The sequence below is a fragment of the Podarcis raffonei genome, chromosome 8, assembly GCF_027172205.1.
Source record: "Podarcis raffonei isolate rPodRaf1 chromosome 8, rPodRaf1.pri, whole genome shotgun sequence".
Taxonomy (NCBI): Eukaryota; Metazoa; Chordata; class Lepidosauria; order Squamata; family Lacertidae; genus Podarcis; species Podarcis raffonei.
In genome coordinates, this window is record NC_070609.1 from 82,129,739 (window position 1) to 82,147,687 (window position 17,949).

A 17,949-nucleotide genomic window follows, 5' to 3' on the forward strand; every position below is an offset into this window, starting at 1 on the left:
CTGTTTTGCCACTGCTTCCTCCTCAAAGAAGGTGCCTTCCTCTGGTCCAGGACCTCCTGGGTATTTCTCTCTCTCCCCCCCACCCCCCCGCACGCCTCCAGATCTCACCTGCCTCCCTGGCATGAAGCCCACCCACTCACCTGGCCCAGCTTCTGGTAGATGACACCGAACTTGAAGTTATTGCTGATGACGTGTTCATCAAAGGTCACGATGAGTCGAGAGGCCTGGAGGTGGGGCGGGGCGGGGCGGGGGGCGGAGAATATCTGGTGAGTTCAGCGAGCGGAGCCTCAGACATCAACCATATCTACCTGGTGCAAACATTCCCTGGGAACTAGGGATTCCCCCAGATCCTGCTGCAGCACACATGGAGGGGAACCTGAGGCATGGGGGCCACAGGAAACCCCATTTCCCCTGGCTCCCGACACATCTCACCCCCGCCAAAAGTTCCTTTCTTGGCTTTTAAATTTACCTTCTCCTCTCTCTTTCCTGCTCTGCAGCTTCAGAAAAGCTGGCTGAAGTATTTTATTAGGTAAGAATAAGATGCTTTGTATAGAAAACACAGCACCCAGCTTTTCTGTAGAGCAGGAAGGAGATAGGAGATGGAAAATTTAAAATTCTGGTTTTCAGTTTCAATAATTTTACAGTCATTTTAACATTTTGAAACTTGACTTCCTTCCTCCTCTTCCTGCGGTTCCTCAAATTTATTTTTAATACTTTCTGCATATATATATATAGGATGGAAAGACTGTGAGGAATGGACCTCCTGAGGAAATATAAAACACAAAATATGCAATAAAAACAAAAACAAGAGAACCCATTAACTCCCCCCCCCTCCAAAACACATTTTAAAAGGGCACTAGATGCCAGCCAGCCAAAGGCCTGGTTAAAGAGCAACGGTTTTGCCTGGCGCCTAAATATATGCAATGAAGGTGCCCAGTGAGGCTCCCTGGAGAGAGCATTCCACAAAGGGGAGCCACCGCAGAAAAGGCCCTGTTCTTGTCGTGTCACCCTCTGGACCTCTTGCTCTCAGGGTCTGAGTAGGTTCATATGGAGAGAGGTGGTCCCTGAGGTATTGCAGTCCTGAGACATTTGTTATAAATTAACTCTGAGGCAGCCACAGAGCTTTTATATCAGATCAGTTAATTCCGAATACTACAAAATGCTTTAGCCTTCCCTTAAGACAGCATCCAGGTTGTTGAGCACTACCTCAAGACTGATTTTCAGGAGAAGGCATCCAAGAAACCAAATAAATACCCATATTTCAGCGAGTTTCCTCCTCGCTCCTACCTTTGGGTACAGCACGGGGTAAAAGCGATCGACGTTGACGTCCTCGCACACCAACTGCAGCCAAGAGAGACAGACAGACACTAAGACGTCGCAAGGGGTTGGACCCAACTCTACATTTCTAGGATTCCAGGATCACAAAAGGAACTGGTTCCTTTTGCACAGGCACAAGAGGAAATTCCATCCAGGCCACTGCTGCCGCCGTTCTGCTAACAGAACAGCCATTTTCCTTTTGGGGGCAGAGAAGAAGTCCAACAGGTGCAGCTTCTGCCATCGTGGTGCCGCAATAACTGAGGGGTGTGTGAGAGATTGCAGTTCCCCACTGTCGCCCCCACTGAATTGCACTTTCTGTCGGGCTGAATCCATCAATGGTCCAGACACAACCCCTGTCCCCTGGGGGGCGGTCTCTGCCTTGACCGACGGGTCACAGCACAGGACAGCCAGCTTTTTCAGCAGGGGGCCGGTCCGCTGTCCCTCAGACCTCGTGGGGGGCCAGACTATATTTTTTTGGGGGGGGGGGAGAGATGCAAGAGCACTATGAGCCCCGGTGGCTGCTTAGCTGTGTCATGCGAGTGGCAGGGGCTGGTGGCGGCGGCGGGACAATGAGCGGCACTCGAAAGGGCTCCGGAGAGGGGCTGCTTCAAATGGCGGCCGCTCGAGCGCTGCTGCTGCTGGCACCAACAAGGCCCAGCCCCCTTCCTCCTCTAGGCAGGGCAGGGAGAAGCCAGGAGGAGGGAGGGAGGCGGCACCGCGGCCGTGGGAGGGAGAGGCAAAGAAAGTGCGTGCTTGCGATCCACGCAGCAATTTCTGGACCACCCGCGGGCCAGATAGAGAAGGCAATTGGGCCTGATCTGGCCCGCGGACCTTAGTTTGCCTACCCATGGGTCACGCCACCAGTGCTTTTGCAAGGCAAGGGTCCGAAGGCATCTCCCTCCCTCCCATCGCACCCTTTCCACCCCCACCCCCAATACTTGCCTTTGCCATCTGGACAACGTTGGGGAACTCGGTCAGGCAGGAGATGGGGATGACGTCGTGGTAAGTCCGACATTTCGTCCTGCGGGGGAAGAGGGCAGAGGAGATGGGCGGAAGCCAGGCAGAAGATCCCACCTCCCAAGAAAAGATTGAGGGAAGAGAGGGGGAATTCCCCTTTCTGCCTCCAGCATTAGTGGGAAGTCCCATAGCAGCTGGAGACCCAAGTTTGAGAAACACTGATCTAGTGCAGTACAGCACTGTCTTCACGTACTGGGAACGGCTCTCTAGGGCTTAGCAAGAGGGGTCGGCAAGGCTTACTGGGCATGGGCCGGATCCATAGCTGTCAACGTTTCCCTTTTTTTAAGAGAAATTCCCTTACAGTCATACCTCGGGTTGAATGTGCTTCAGGATGAGCACGTTTGAGTTGCGCTCCGCAGCAACCCGGAAGTAACAGAGTGCGTTACTTCCGGGTTTTGCTGCTTGCGCATGTGCAGACGCTCAAAATGACATCACGCGCACGCGCAGATGCGCGGACACAGGTTACGTTTGCTTCTAGATGAGAACGGGGCTCTGGAACGGATCCCATTCGCATCTAGAGGTACCACTGTATTCCGAATAGGATTCCTTGTAAGAAAAGGGAAATGTTGACAGCTATGGCCAGATCACTCCCGCAGAGATCCTCCATGGGCCAGGCCAGCACAACATGATGCTGGAAATCGTGTCTGTGCATGTCCGGGGCGCCGGAAATCGCTTCTGCGCATGCCCAGACGCCAAAAATTGCTTCTGCACAGACACAATTTTTGGCATCTGGGCATGCACAGAAGCAATTTCCGGCGCCCCGGACATGCACAGACACGATTTCTGGTATCTGGGCATGTGCAGAAACAATTTCTGGAGCCGGGGAAGAGAGTCCCCACGCCGTGCTGCACTGATCTAGCGTAGCGCGCAGGGACTCACCAAGCAGGCGGCTCGGTTCGGGGGCGGCTCGGGGGCCAGTTAAACGGCCTCCATGGGCTGCTTCCGGCCCATGGGCCTTAGGTTGCCGACCCCTGGCTTAGGAACATCCAGTCCAGCCTTCTGTTCTTACAGTGACCAACCAGATGCCCATTATTGGAAACCAGCAGTCAGGATTCAAACACAAGACCAGACTCTGTCATTCTGTGGTTTCCAGCAAGTGGGATTCAGAAGCCATTGTGGCTAAGAGCATCGTATTTCAGGTAGAGGAAATTCCCAGGCCTACCAGGAGAAGTTGCCAGTTGGGGATTTTTATTTTATTTTTTCATTTCATTTTATCTTTATATACCTTTCATGTTTATACATTTCACTAATTTTGCAATCAATTTAACATTTCAAAACCTGACTACCTTCCACCTCTTTCTGCGGTTCCTTCAATTTATTTTTAATTATCTTCCGCATATCCGAATTAACTTAATTTGCTCGTTTATCCATCTACTTTAAATGTATACTCTTATGAAAAGCTGCAGGTTATTCCAATAATCCTGCCAATGTTCTTTTCTTTTCTCTCTTTCTTTTAAAAAGTTTTTATTTCATTTTAATACACCACATACAAAAAGAAAATATGAAGATACACAAATATCCATCACCTCCTAACAACTAAATAAAAAGAAGAAAATAAAAACAAGAACACCACCAATACATTAAATATTACTCACAATACATTTAACATAAAAATGACTTTTTCCTATATAGCTGACTTCTACTCCTTACTTCTATTTCTCATCCGTTATTCACTGCCATATTATAGCATATTTTGACTTTAATGTTATTTATTCTGTCCTAGGTTTTCCATCAGATTTAAAACTCCTTCCGAAGTTATTCAAATGCTGCCACATACTTCAAACTGTCATTGCTGTTTTTCAAATACACTTTAAAGACTTCCCATTTTGTGGTAAATACTTCCTGCCAATGTTCTTATCTGTTTGCAGCTTGTTTGTTAAATAAACCATTTCCGTTCTTTTATAAAAAGATTTGTTATCTAGATTTCTTATTTTCCCAGTAAGTTTCACCAGAAAGAAACAAAGAGAGAGAGAAAGATAACACACTTAAAACAAAATTAAAAATTCTAGTCCTCATGATTCCGAATGAAGTTCTGAGTTAAACAGGGAGCTGCCCTTGGTCCATTGAGATCAGTTCTCAGTGGCAGCAACAGTTGCCCTGGGTTTCAAGACTTGGGTTGTCCTGCCCTCACAGCTCCCCCTCTATTCCCACTCACCGCAGGAGCAAGCGCAGGTGCTCCTGATCTCCAATCACGTCGTACTTGAGTGAGAAGACAAGGTGCCCCAACGCCGCGTCCACAGAGTAGTAGTTAAAGTGTTCCTGGGTTGGTGGTGGGGAGGAAAAAGGTGAATATAAGAATGGAGGAAAACTACTACTGCAATGCAGGCTCCCATCTCCGTGGTGCCTCAGGGTTCCGTCCTCTCCCCCAGGCTTTTTAATATCTCTATGAAGCTGCTGAGAGAGATCATCAGGGGGTTGGGGCTGGGTGTTCATCAGTATGCAGATGATACCCAGCTCTACATCTCTTTTAAATCAGAACCAGTGAAGGCAGTGAAGGTCCTGTGTGAGTGCCTGGAGGCTGTTGGAGGATGGATGGTGGCTAACAGATTGAGGTTGAATCCTGACAAGACAGAAGTACTGTTTTTGGGGGACAGGGGGCGGGCGGGTTTGGGGGACTCCCTGGTCCTGAATGGGGTAACTGTGCCCCTGAAGGACCAGGTGCGCAGCCTGGTAGTCATTTTGGACTCACAGCTCTCCATAGAGGTGCAAGTTAAACGGCCTCGGTCCAGTATACCTGAAGGAGCGTCTCCACCCCCATCATTCTGCCCGGACGCTGAGGTCCAGCGCCGAGGGCCTTCTGGCGGTTCCCTCATTGCGAGAAGCAAAGCTACAGGGAACCAGGCAGAGGGCCTTCTCGGTAGTGGTGCCCGCCCTGTGGAACACCCTTCCAGCAGATGTCAAAGCGATAAACAACTACCTGACATTCAGAAGACATCTTAAGGCAGCCCTGTTCAGGGAAGTTTTTAACGTGTGATATTTTACTGTATTTTTGGTTTTTATGGAAGCCGCCCAGAGTGGCTGGGGAGGCCCAGCCAGATGGGCGGGGTATAAATAATAAATTATTATTATTATTATTATTATTATTATTATTATTATTATTAATTCTGTGTCCAGGGCAGCTGTCTACCAGCTCCACCTGGTACGCAGGCTGAGACCCTACCTGCCTGCGAACTGAATCGCCAGAGTGGTGCATGCTCTAGTTATCTCCCGCTTGGACTACTGCAATGTGCACTACGTGGGGCTACCTTTGAAGCTGACCCGGAAACTGCAATTAATCCAGAATGCGGCAGCTAGACTGGTGACTGGGAGCCGCCAGGACCACATAACACTGGTCCTGAGAGATCTGCATTGGCTCCCAGTACGTTTCTAAGCACAATTCAAAGTGTTGGTGCTGACCTTTAAAGCCCTAAATGGCCTCGGTCCAGTATACCTGAAGGCACATCTCCACCCCCATCATTCTGCCCGGACACTGAGATCCAGCGCCGAGGGCCTTCTGGCGGTTCCCTCATTGCGAGAAGCAAAGCTACAAGGAACCAGGCAGAGGGCCTTCTCGGTAGTGGCGCCCGCCCTGTGGAACGCCCTCCCATCAGATGTCAAAGAGATAAACAACTACCTGACATTCAGAAGACATCTTAAGGCAGCCCTGTTCAGGGAAGTTTTTAATGTATGACATATTAGTGTATTTTTGGTCTTTGTGGAAGCCGCCCAGAGTGGCTGGGGAAACCCAGCCAGATGGGCGGGATACAAATAATAAATTATTGTTATTATTATTATTACTGTGAGGTGAGAGAGGTTGGCTGTTTTGTCCTTCCAGGTTCAAGGCAAAAGTCTTGGGGCCACCAGAAGGACTTGCAGCCCCAACACTTCCGTTGTCCAGCCCTTATCTCCCAGAACCGCGGGAATATAATTCGAAAAGATGCAGGTACTTGCAAATGTCAAGGATTTCTCTTAACGCAAGGATTTATCCCGTAGTCCGTCCCCCACGACATCACCAGGGGCTGCCCCCAGGTCGCATGTCTTGGCCCTGAATACTTGGCCCTGAAAAGCCCTAAATGGCCTCGGTCCAGTATACCTGAAGGAGCGTCTCCACCCCCATCGTTCAGCCCGGACACTGAGGTCCAGCGCCGAGGGCCTTCTGGCAGTTCCCTCATTGTGAGAAATGAGGTCACAGGGAACCAGGCAGAGGGCCTTCTTGGTAGTGGCACCCGCCTTATGGAACGCCCTCCCTTCAGATGTGAAGGAAATAAGCAGCTATCTTCTCTTTAAAAGACATCTGAAGGCAGCCCTGTTTAGGGAAGTTTTTAATATTTAATGCTGTATTGTTTTTAACACTTGATTGGAAGCCGCCCAGAGTGGCTGGGGAAACTCAGCCAGATGGGCGGGGTATAAATAAATTATTATTGTTATTATTAGCCAACCAGATGATCTCTGGGAAAGCCGACAAAGCAGGAAGTCTCCACTTGCTGTCTTTCCCATTAGCAACTGGTAAACTGCTCATGAGCCTGGAGGCTCCATGCGCGAGAGGCAAATTTTTCTCCCTTGAATCTGTCCGCCCAGGAGTTGGTGCCTGAGTTCCACAGTTCAAAACCAGCACAAAAAGAGGAGACCCTCTTTTAGTCTACCCAGGAACTTCCAGCTTCCAGTCTCAGTTAATGGGGCCATGGGACACTGGTGCTTTGAGAGAGGGAGAACAGCTCCCACTTGCCCTATCCCATGTGTAATGAGAACAATCGCCGCAATTAAAATGCAATATGGAAAGCAGTTTTAAAAAAACACACGTTGCCGTCACAGAAATAAGGTGACTCCTGAAAATACACACAATGTTATAAACACCCTTTCGTGCCCCCCCACCTTTCCCCCTAATCTTACAAGCCCCGAAAGCTGCAAACTTTCCCTCATGGGGGGGGGGTCACCTTGATTGTTCAGTTGCCCCTTTCAGCAACTTTTCCATCTCTCCATTAACCTTTATGGACAAGGCCCCAGCCAGAAATTCAATAAATACTACTACTACTGCTACAACTACTACTACTACTACTAATACTACTACTACTAAAGAACAGCACACAGATTTGTGTAAAGGCAAGCTGGAGGAGGGGTGCGGGGCAGGGAGGAGGGATATGTTTTTCATGAGAGGAAAAGAGAGAGCCATAGAACCGTAAAGTTGGAAGGGATCCCCAAAGCTCATCTAGTCTGACCCTCTGTGACGCAGCAACCGCAACTGAAGCATTCCTGAAAGGTGGCCCTCCAATCTCTGCTTAAAATCCTCAAAGGAAGGTTTCCATGTTGTTATTACTCTTCTCTTTCTCTCAGTATTCTGAAATATACTCGGTTGAGAGTGGATTTCATGCTCTTTATTCAGCTCATAGTGGTGAGGAGGAATGGAAGTTCCCCCAGAATGTCTGCCTTATATACATTATTTACACAATGGCCCCACGTGATTGGCTAATTCCGGGATTCTCCTGTAGGTCAATCAGGTTGCGGATTCCCTTCCACCTGGAACTGGATTGGGTGGCTCCTGTGGACCAATCAGACTGCTGCATTCTGGATCCTATTGTTCTAGGACCAATCAGACTGCTGAATTCTGAATCCTATTGTTCTAGGACCAATCAGACTGCTGCATTCTGAATCCTATTGTTCTAGGACCAATCAGACTGCTGAATTCTGAATCCTATTGTTCTAGGACCAATCAGACGGCTGCCTTTTGGATCCTATTCAACTCAGTACATAACAGCTTCTCTTAATATTTTATCTCACTTTATTTGGGTAAGAACTGCATGCAGATTAAGGTGCTGAACAGAAGGAACAGGTCCCTGTATGAGAGACAGGGAAGAGGAAATCTCTCAGGGTGAGGAGAGAGGGGTGCCCCCCCTCTCACAAGATCTACCCACCCTGGAAGAATGGCAGATGAAGGTGATGGACTACATGGAATTGGCGGAAATGACTGGCAGGATCCGAGACCAGGGAGAAGAGTCAGTGGAAGAAGACTGGAAGAAATTTAAAGACTATTTACAGAGACATTGTAAAATTAATGAATGTTAGAATGATGTTGGATTGAAATTAAGTGGTTTCTAGCTGAAATGGTATAAAAGAATATGAAAAAATGGTTTTTTATAAGTACAAATTTAAGGCTATAATAATTTAAGATTAAAGATCTGGGTAGAATAAAGAGGGGAAAACTGCTGAGCTAATAAATTGAACTGGAATACAAAAAAGGGAGGTATGAGGAGGTCCGAGAACCAAGTAAATGAAAAATAATGTGATGAAAAGATTGATTGTTTTTAACTATTTTTATTTTGTATTTCTTCTTTTTTCTTTTTCTATTTTGTAATGTAAAAATCTTAATAAAAATTTTATATATAAAAAAAAACTTTGGGACCTGTGTTTGCTGGAGGAGAGGAGGAAAAGGGGAAATTGGAGCGATAAATGCTCTGCCCTCCCAGGGTGGCACAAAGCTACCCAGGCCGTCCCTGGCACAGCCCAGAGCCCCACCCTTGGCACACACGGAGCAGTTCCCGCTTGGCGAGGACCGCAAAGAGGAAAGAAAAAAGAAGGAAAACAACAGGTTGAAATGCAAGTCAGCCTGCTCAGAGGACTTTGGCGATGCCCAGAGAAGAAGGGCTTGGTTCCCACTTGGAGGGCAACCCTCATAAGCTCACCCCCATGTCGCCACGGACCTGCTGGGCCAGGAAGGTGACCCCAGCCGGCCTGCCAGCTGGCCCCTTAAAGCCCTCCAAAACAATTTGTTGGCAAACAGAACATGGAAAGGGGACTGGAACAGGAATGGAGGAGGAGGAGGAAGAGGATTAGGAAGAGAAGCCTCACCTCTGATGTGGTCAACTTTTGGTCCTCCAGGTGTATGGCTAACAGGGGTGATGGAGTGTGGCACCATCTGGGGGTCACAGGTTGCCCTTCCGAGCATTAGGAGAAGGCAGAGTGCCGAGGAAGGTAGCCGGGGCAGTGAAGGTGTGTGATGGTCTATTTCGGGGCTGGGGAACCTGTTGCCCTCCAGACATACTCCCATCGGTCTAGGGAAGGCCAGGCAGCAGTCAGGGATGATGGGAGTTGTAGTCCAGCAACATTCAGAGGAGCAAAGCTTCCCCACACCTGCCTTAGCTGAAGGCTCCAGATGCCAAGCTGAGATGTCTCCCTCCTGCTCCCCCCCAAAAACAACCCAGCTAGTTTTGGCCCCCAAGTGGGACTCTGCACCTAATCTCCCTGCTTAACAATGGTCAATTTATGGAAATGTTTATGTCTTGCATTAACTTATTCATTCGATGCTAAAGATTCCCTGCCTTGACGCTTATCAGTCGCCTGGATGTCAGATTGTTCATGCAGAGGTTATCAAAGAATTTATTTTATTCTGTTACTGGCTATCTTTCCTTGATATGAATTTTTAGCTCGGATTGTTTATTTTTCCCACAGATTAACCAATTGCTATGTGCTGCCTGCTTTGGGGACACACACCAAGGGGCCCCGGACCACCTGGAAATTATGAAGGGTTTTGACGAACCATGTAAAAATTTGGCTGCCTGTCATAGCAACTGTAACCTGTTGAGCCAAATGTTGTAGGATTTATATTTGCGCTTTTAATGCCCCCTTCGATTTCTTATATATTGCATTTAAAATTTTGAACTCCAGAATTTAAGTTGCAACGCAATAAAATACACTAAAACTAAAAGCAGCAATAAAAATACAATTAAAAATCAATATAATTTAATGCAAAGGATGCGCCGTCTCCTTGTCTTTGGACACAAATCCACAAACACGCTATGGACCACCTGACTTAAGCTTGCAAGCTGGAATCAATCTTTCAGTATGACAGCGCAAAAACTTTGGAACTCCCTGCCTGATGACACCAGGAAACCGCCTTCGCTGTGCTCTTTTTGACACCTGCGAAAAACCTTTTAGTTTAGGCAAAGTCTGTCCAGGCATGTAGAATGTTGATGTGTGTTTTAACCTGTTCTTAATATACTGCTGATTTTAATTTTTGAAAAAGTTTTAAATCTTTTTTTTAATTGTTCTTCCTGAAATTTTTAATGTTTTATTTTCTTTGTAAACTGCTTTGAATTATTATTATTTTACAATCAAATGGTATTTAGGGCCCCTTTGGTTTTATAACTGCAAGTTGCTTTGAATTTTTTATTTTTTATTTTTTTGAATTAAACCCGCCCTGGGACCTTAGGGTGAATTGTGGCAATAAACAACACGAAATAAATAAAAACCTTGGATAATTGTAGCCCCTCACCAGGCTACAATTACTAGCATCTTTAACAATATGATTTCCAAGCACAATTCAAAGTGTTGGTGCTGATCTTGAAAGCCCTAAACGGCCTCGGTCCAGTATACCTGAAGGAGCGTCTCCAACCCCATCGTTCTGCCCGGACACTGAGATCCAGCGCCGAGGGCCTTTTGGCGGTTCCCTCACTGCGAGAAGCAAAGCTACAGGGAACCAGGCAGAGGGCCTTCTCGGTGGTGGCACCCGCCCTGTGGAACGCCCTCCCACCAGATGTCAAGGAAATAAACAACTATCTGACTTTTAGAAGACATCTGAAGGCAGCCCTGTTTAGGGATGCCTTTGACGTTTGATGTTCTATTGTGCTTTTAATATTCTGTTGGAAGACGCCCAGAGTGGCTGGGGAGGCCCAGCCAGATAAGCGGGTATAAGTTATTATTATTGCTATTGTTATTGCTGCTGCTGTTGTTATTATTTGGTGGGCAGGGAGTGGGGAGTCACATGCTTTAAATGCATGGTGTGTGTGTGCAGCTTAGAACGGAATGGAAACTGGCCAATCGGAACTGCTCAGGCATTTTGTCAAGGAAGCGGGTGGGAACCATAAGGAGTTAGGGAGGGCGCCGTCACCTGCAGAGGGGGCACAGACTTGCCTTGCCCAGGAAGTGCTTCCGGTAGAGCCGGGCTGTGTGGTTGCTCTCCAACTTCACCTTGCAAGTCGGGGACTGGAGCAGCTCTGTCTCAGGGATGCTCGACAGCTCGTGGTTGGTGCCTTCGATCCAGTAGCCCCCAAACTGGGGCAGCAAGATGAGGGGGAAGGGGCCCTCTCGGCCCAGAACCTGGAAGAGGGGTGAGAGAAGATCGAGGTGCCTGTAGATAACCAGGAATGGTCCGTTGGGGGTTTGCCTCTCAAGTGCCTCTTTATTTAATTTTTAATTTTTTTAATTACTTTTCTGTACCACCCTTCATCTGAGGATCACAGGGCAGTTTGCAACACAATTCCCTGGGGAGAGCATTCCACAAACAGGAGCCACCACAGAAAAGGCCCCGTTCTTGTGTTTCCACCCTCTGGCCCTGAGAAGGGCCTCAGATGATGATCGCAGGGTTTGGGTTGGTTCATATGGAGAAAGGTATTGCAGTCCGGAGCCATTCAAAGCAGTTTGAATTGGGACCAGATGCTAATTGGCAGATAGTGCAGTTCCCCAGGATTGGACTTATACTGTCAAACTGTCTTGCCCTGGTGAGCCAAATGGCTGCTGATTTCTGCACCTGCTGAAGTTTCCGGTGTTCAGAGTCAGCCCCATGTCTAACACCTTGCAGCAATCTAACCTAGAAAGTTAGGCTATCCCTGTCCAGATAGGGGCACAGCTGGGCCTCCAGCCGAAGCTGATGGAAGAGTTCCTTGACCACCTCCTCTCGCAAGGAGGCACTAATCACCTCATCCAACACAACTGGACTAGACTTTGCTCTGGACACTCCATGAGATTCATCTGCTGCAACAAGATCCCAAGTCAAGATCCCGGTGGAAGCAAGCGATTTTATCCTCAAAATGCTTTGCAGACAAGTCACAGCGAGCCACCGTTGCTTCAGACCAAAGCCCCACTCATAGCTGTCAACTTACAGATTTGAAAATAAGGGACCAGTAGCCTTGAAAATAAGGGATCAACAGCCAAAATAAGGGATTTTCCAAGCACAGGTATGTTCAGCTTCTGAGCCCCTCCGAGCCAAAGGCAGAAGGCCCAGCCAGCAGCCAAACAAAGCCTCAAGCGGTGGTTCCCACAGCGCAGTAACCCGGCAAAGGGGATGCAGCAAGGAAAACCACCGTCACCTCTCCGCTGGGAAGCGCTGAGCAAAGACCAGTCCCCAGGCAATGCGGCCGATTTGATCAGCACAAGGCATGCAAGCTCCACCCCCCAATCTTTCTTAGACTACTTATTGGGTGAGCAACGCAGCCAAGCAACACAGTTGGAGCCTCCCTCCTCCCTGGCCGGCAGGGAGGGAGGGAGAGGAGCTGCTTCCTTTGAAACCCAGGAAATATAAGGGACATCATCAATAAGGGACAGCAGCGGGACGCGGCGCTGGGATAAGGGACTTTCTCGACAAATAAGGGACAGTTGACAGCTATGGCCCCACTTACTGGGCAGCATCCGGCACCAGTATGACTCAGAGTAGACTCCAGGGCCATCACTAATGTAGGAACGTTCCTTCAAAATCTACTCCGAGCCAAACTGAGCTGGGTAGAACACATCACTCTCCAGAAGCGGCCAACTCCAACTTGATGCTTCTGGGTACGAAGGAGACAGCTTCCACCTGCCCACTTATTTTTGCTTGCTCCAAGCAACCACCCTGCCAGAGGTAGACTGCTCCTGCCTGTGGAAGAACCACCACAGCCCACAGAAGACAAACCTCCCTCTCTCCCTGCAACACCGCCCACTCCTTACCTCGTGGACGCTGGGATAGGGGATGTAGTCCTCTTCAGTCTGCAAAACACAAAGCAGAGTCGGGTTAACCAACTTGTGGGAAAGGAGAAACAAGGGCGGGCACGTCTGTGTAAAAATTCACCAAAACGGCTCCTTGCACAATTTGAAGGAAGCCTCAAAGGAAGCCTCAAAGGAAGCCTCAAAGGCACCTTGACTTGTGCCACATGGGTTTGCCGCAAGGATCGGGAGGTGAAACGAGGCAGAATGAGGTACCAGCTGGGCTCTACCTAGAGTAAAAGTCACAGGCCATGTGTGTTTCAGTTACAGAAAGGTAGCCGTGTTGGTCTGCCATAGTCAAAACAAAAAAATTTTTTCCTTCCAGTAGCACCTTAAAGACCAACTAAGTTAGTTCTTGGTATGAGCTTTCGTGTGCATGTGTATCTGAAGAAGTGTGTATGCACACGAAAGCTCATACCAAGAACTAACTTAGTTGGTCTTTAAGGTGCTACTGGAAGGAAAAAAATTTTTTTGTTTAGGCTATGTGTGTGTGTGTGTGGGTTGCAGGGGTGGGGAGAACAGGATGCCAGAACGGAAGCAGCAGCCTTAATGCCAAGACAGACCCTTGGGTCCATCTAGCTCAGCAATGCCAACACTGGCTGGCAGCATCTCTCCCCACAAAGTAAGATTCTAGTCCTCATGTTTCTGATTTAAATAAGGACGTGCCTTATGACCACTAGGCCATCTGGCTCAGTGTTGCCTACCTTGACCGGCAGCAGCACTCCAGGATTTCAGGCTGCCCTACCTGAAGATGTTGCCAGTGGGAGACCTTGTGCAGTGCAGGCTCTAAGCCTGAAGGCGATACAACTCCAGCCCCACTCCTTGGAAGTATCCGAGGCAAGACAGATCTCTCTGGGGCACCGGGTGACAGCCCCACACAGCGGCTTGCAAACATTGCTGCATTTCCTGGCTGGACCTCCCAGAGTTGAGAGGGGAAGGGGACAGAGGGGTCTCTGCCAGTCGTGCAGAGCTTGGCAGAAGCACAGGCTGGAGCCCCCAAAATCCAAGCTAAAAGGAAGGCTAGCCTATTAAAGGATACCCACTGCAGAAACGCCCACCCGTTCCAGGCTGCAAGACCCCATTTCCCAGCAGATGGGGGGCAGCACTCAGGAAGGCCCGGGTTGCCTGGGGCTGCCCTCTTCTCCCCAATGCCCAACGGGTACCCGAGAGGAGGAGGAAAGGAGGGACATACCTTCAGCGGAGGAGGGAAGGAGCATCTCTGTTCATCCATCCTGCTGCCCTGTAAGAGACATGGATGGGCCAGAGTCAACACCTGGCCATGCCCCCCCCCCCCGTGCAAGCCAAGAGCACCTTTGCTTTGGAGAACAGGGGGGGGCGGGGAGGACGGCGACGACACATCCTGCTTGGCACAAGGACAGGCAAGGCGGAACGGGACAATGATGTTTGCAGGACAAAGGAGTATGTTGACAGAGAGGCGGTTCTGAGAGGACGCTTCTGTATGTGGATTAAAGCCGCTTGCCCATTTCCCTGCTTTAAAAGACAGCCAGGTCTGTGGCATTTGGGGGGTCAGGTCAAAGCTCCTCCACATTTCAGGCCTAGAAGCAACATCAAGGATCGCCTCTCTCTCAGCTGGGGCAGCCCCTCTCTGAAAATCCCCTCTGAGCATACACAGAGCGTGGATCCCCCAATGCCTCAGCGACAGTTTCTAGGAAGCTGAGATTTCAGAATCCTCCAACACCACCTTTTCCTGCGGATTAAATCCCTGAAAAGGTGGCGGGCGGGGGGGGGGGCAGAGAAACAAGAGGTCTCTTCCCTTTGCAACTGTAGATTCTTTCTCTCTCACATGCACAGATCTGGGGTCCTTTCTTCTGTTTACTGAGCAATACCAAAGCCGTCTCCCATCCGGCCCCCCAGCCTGTCCTGCCCCACAACCAGCCAGGCTCCTGTGAGTCATTTGGTGCTTTGTTGTGAAAGAATTTCCCAGAGCAGCTTATGTAAGAAGAGCCTCCTGGATCAGGCTGAAGGGTGCAGCTCCTCTGGTTCAGCATCCTAATTCCACAGCGGCCAACCTGGTGCATATTATGGGAATCCTTTAAGCAGGATCTGAGCATCACAGCACCCTTCCTTCTGTGGTTTCCAGCAAGGAGGCAGAGCATAGCCGTCAAGGCTAGTGAATCTGTCTAATTCTCCTTTTTAAAGCCATCCAGGTTGGCAGCCATCACTCCAGTGGGAGGGAGTTCCACAGTTTAACGATGCACTGCACGAAGGAGGACTTTCATTTGTCTTGAATCTTCTATCATTCAGCTTCCACAGAAGACACTTTAGATAAATCCACCGTCTTCGTGCAATGACTAATTGTATAAATTTGCATCACGTAGCACAAAGAGATGCATTTTTTCCACACGCACATATGCGCACACCCCTGCGGTGGAATGGACTCTCTCGGGAGACAGTGGGCTCTCCTTCCTTGGAGGTTTTTCATAAATAATAATAATAATAAATTTTTATTTACTCCCCTCCCTTCCCGGTTCAGAAAACCAGGCTCAGGGCGGCTAACAACAAATTTAAAACACTTAACTGATGCAACAAAACCAGCATTAAATACAGTATAAAATAGGAATAAGAATAAATTCAGAATTCAAAAATCAATTTAGGGGGGAACTCCATCCAATAAACATTAGATGATCACCAGGGCTAGCTGGCTAAATTAGGCCTATTTGGGCCAGCAAGGAGACCAGGGGAGAATTAGCTGTGGGATCCCAGAGCGGATAATCTTCATAAAAAGGGGAGTGGGAGGGAAGGAAGGGGAATAAAAGATCAGGCTGAGTTCAAATTGAAAGCCAGGGACGCGGGTTGCGCTGTGGGTAAAAGCCTCAGCGCCTAGGGCTTGCCGATCAAAAGGTCAGCGGTTCGAATCCCCGCGGCGGGGTGCGCTCCTGTTGTTCGGTCCCAGCGCCTGCCAACCTAGCAGTTCGAAAGCACCCCCGGGTGCAAGTAGATAAATAGGGACCGCTTACTAGTGGGAAGGTAAACAGCGTTTCCGTGTGCGGCTCTGGCTCGCCAGAGCAGCGATGTCACGCTGGCCACGTGACCCGGAAGTGTCTCCGGACAGCGCTGGCCCCCGGCCTCTTGAGTGAGATGGGCGCACAACCCTAGAGTCTGTCAAGACTGGCCCGTATGGGCAGGGGTACCTTTACCTTTACCTACAGGCCCTGCGGAGGTCGGGTGGCCACCTATCAGGGATTCTTGAGCTGCGATTCCTGCACTGCATGGGGTTGGACTAGATGACCGCTAGGGGACCCTTCCGACTCTACAAGTGCAGAGTCCTGACCATCTCCTGCGCTGTCTGCTGGGGGCTGCAATCCAAAACAGACACACACAAATCCTGCCAAATTGGGGAAGGCCATTCTTGAAAGCTGCTTCTCCCTGCCTTCCTTGCTTCTAGCCCAAATATCTCCTTGTCCTAAAAACACCTTTATCCCCTGGGGCAGGAAGGAGCCCCTGCCCTGCCCACATTCCCCCTAGACTGCCCCCGAGTGTCTGGTCACCCTCCGGTCTACCTCTGTCAGACCCGGGTGCAAGTCCAGGCAGGTCTTGCCAAGTAAATTTGACTCACCTGCATCTTCTCAATCATTTCAAACAGCTCTGTGTTCTGCAAGAGATGGGGGAGAAAGCAAGTAGTGGGTGATGGTTGGCTGCATGGAAGGGGTCAGAAATAGTCACCCCCCCAAAAAAAAACCCCTGTCCCCCCCCAAAAAAGAGGCTTTAAACCCAGCCTGAGAGTTGGCAAGATCCACTTTTAAACAGGCACTTGAAAACGATGCAAGAATCAGGGGTATTCAAAAGACTGTGGGCAATTTCCCACAACAACCCTCCGAGGTAGGTTAGGCTGAGAGAGGCAGTGACTGGCCCCAAGGTCACCCAGGGAAATTTTAAGGTGGTGGGGTATGCATCTAAGCATCACTGGGGGGTCAGAGGGTTAGTGGATCTGGGCCCAGTCAATGTCCTCGAACCAGAAAAACACCCCAAGGGTTCAGACCATCCCCTAACACTAACCCTGGCAAGGATCTTAACGGTCCTCCACAACAACCCCACGGGGTAGGCTGGCCTTCTTCCCATTTCACAGAGGTGGCACTGAGTCTGAGAGAGGGTCTATGTAGCGAATCCACAGCAGCGGCAGAGATAGGGTTCAAGAGAAGAGCTGTACCTCCTTCACCCCTCCCCAGCTGTCAGATCTGCAGGGTCCTGGGCATACCCCGTGCCCACAAACATGGCTGCTTCACCAGGAGAAGATCAGTGTCGCCCTCCCCCGCCCCCCCCCCTTGCACAAAGCAGCAGCAGGTGAGAGAGCCCAGAAGCGCAGCGCACAAAGGGTTAACAGGCTCTTTCCTCACAAGGCTGGCTTAATGACTTTTCTTGGAAGGAGGTCAGCGCTTGGCAGGGGAGAAAGAGAGAGGGACCCGGCAAGACAACTCTGCTTTCTGAATTTGCAAAAAAAAAAAAAAAAAAACCCTAACAAAAAAACAAACAAACTCCGCCTGCCCTGGATCTGGCTACTCCGAGTAGACCCGCTGAAATCAACGGCCCTACACATCCACTTGAATGAGTGAAAACAGGCTCATCTAGTCCAGCATTCTCGCCAAATACCCCTAAGAACCTAAGAATCTCGATAGACTGCTTCTGGACTTGGAAGTTCCATGGAAATGCAAGAAGAGCCGGATCACGCCCAGCACCCTGCCCTCACTGCGGCCACCCAGTGGGAAACCCTGTGGGTCTACTCTGAGTAGGACTAACACCAGATAGAGCCCCTTGCTTGCTCTACCACCACCAAACTCCTGTACATTTCCTGCCTCCCCCCACCCACCTTGATGGCCTGCTCTCTTTGCCCCCCTAAGTCAAGGGTCATCAGGAGCAGGGACCCCCAGACCCCCCCCAGAGGCTGTGGCA

The 17,949-nt window shown here is 49.5% G+C and overlaps 1 protein-coding gene across 7 annotated transcripts in view; it reads right to left on the bottom strand.

The window, feature by feature from the left end:
• The window catches only part of RAP1GAP (RAP1 GTPase activating protein), a 103,659-nt gene that overhangs the window by 27,364 nt on the left and 58,346 nt on the right, over positions 1 to 17,949 (bottom strand). For 6 of the 7 annotated variants that reach the window (XM_053401189.1, XM_053401188.1, XM_053401185.1 and 3 more), the window contains 8 exons: positions 16,619 to 16,654; positions 14,234 to 14,281; positions 13,006 to 13,044; positions 11,218 to 11,403; positions 4,490 to 4,593; positions 2,260 to 2,338; positions 1,288 to 1,341; positions 141 to 224 (listed from right to left, as the gene is read on the bottom strand). In XM_053401189.1, the coding sequence (XP_053257164.1) occupies positions 141 to 224; positions 1,288 to 1,341; positions 2,260 to 2,338; positions 4,490 to 4,593; positions 11,218 to 11,403; positions 13,006 to 13,044; positions 14,234 to 14,281; positions 16,619 to 16,636 (612 nt within the window). In that variant the 5' untranslated portion in view covers positions 16,637 to 16,654. Of the gene's footprint in view, positions 1 to 140; positions 225 to 1,287; positions 1,342 to 2,259; positions 2,339 to 4,489; positions 4,594 to 11,211; positions 11,404 to 13,005; positions 13,045 to 14,233; positions 14,282 to 16,618; positions 16,655 to 17,949 lie in introns of all 7 variants that reach the window. The other variant, XM_053401184.1, reaches the window with a different exon arrangement.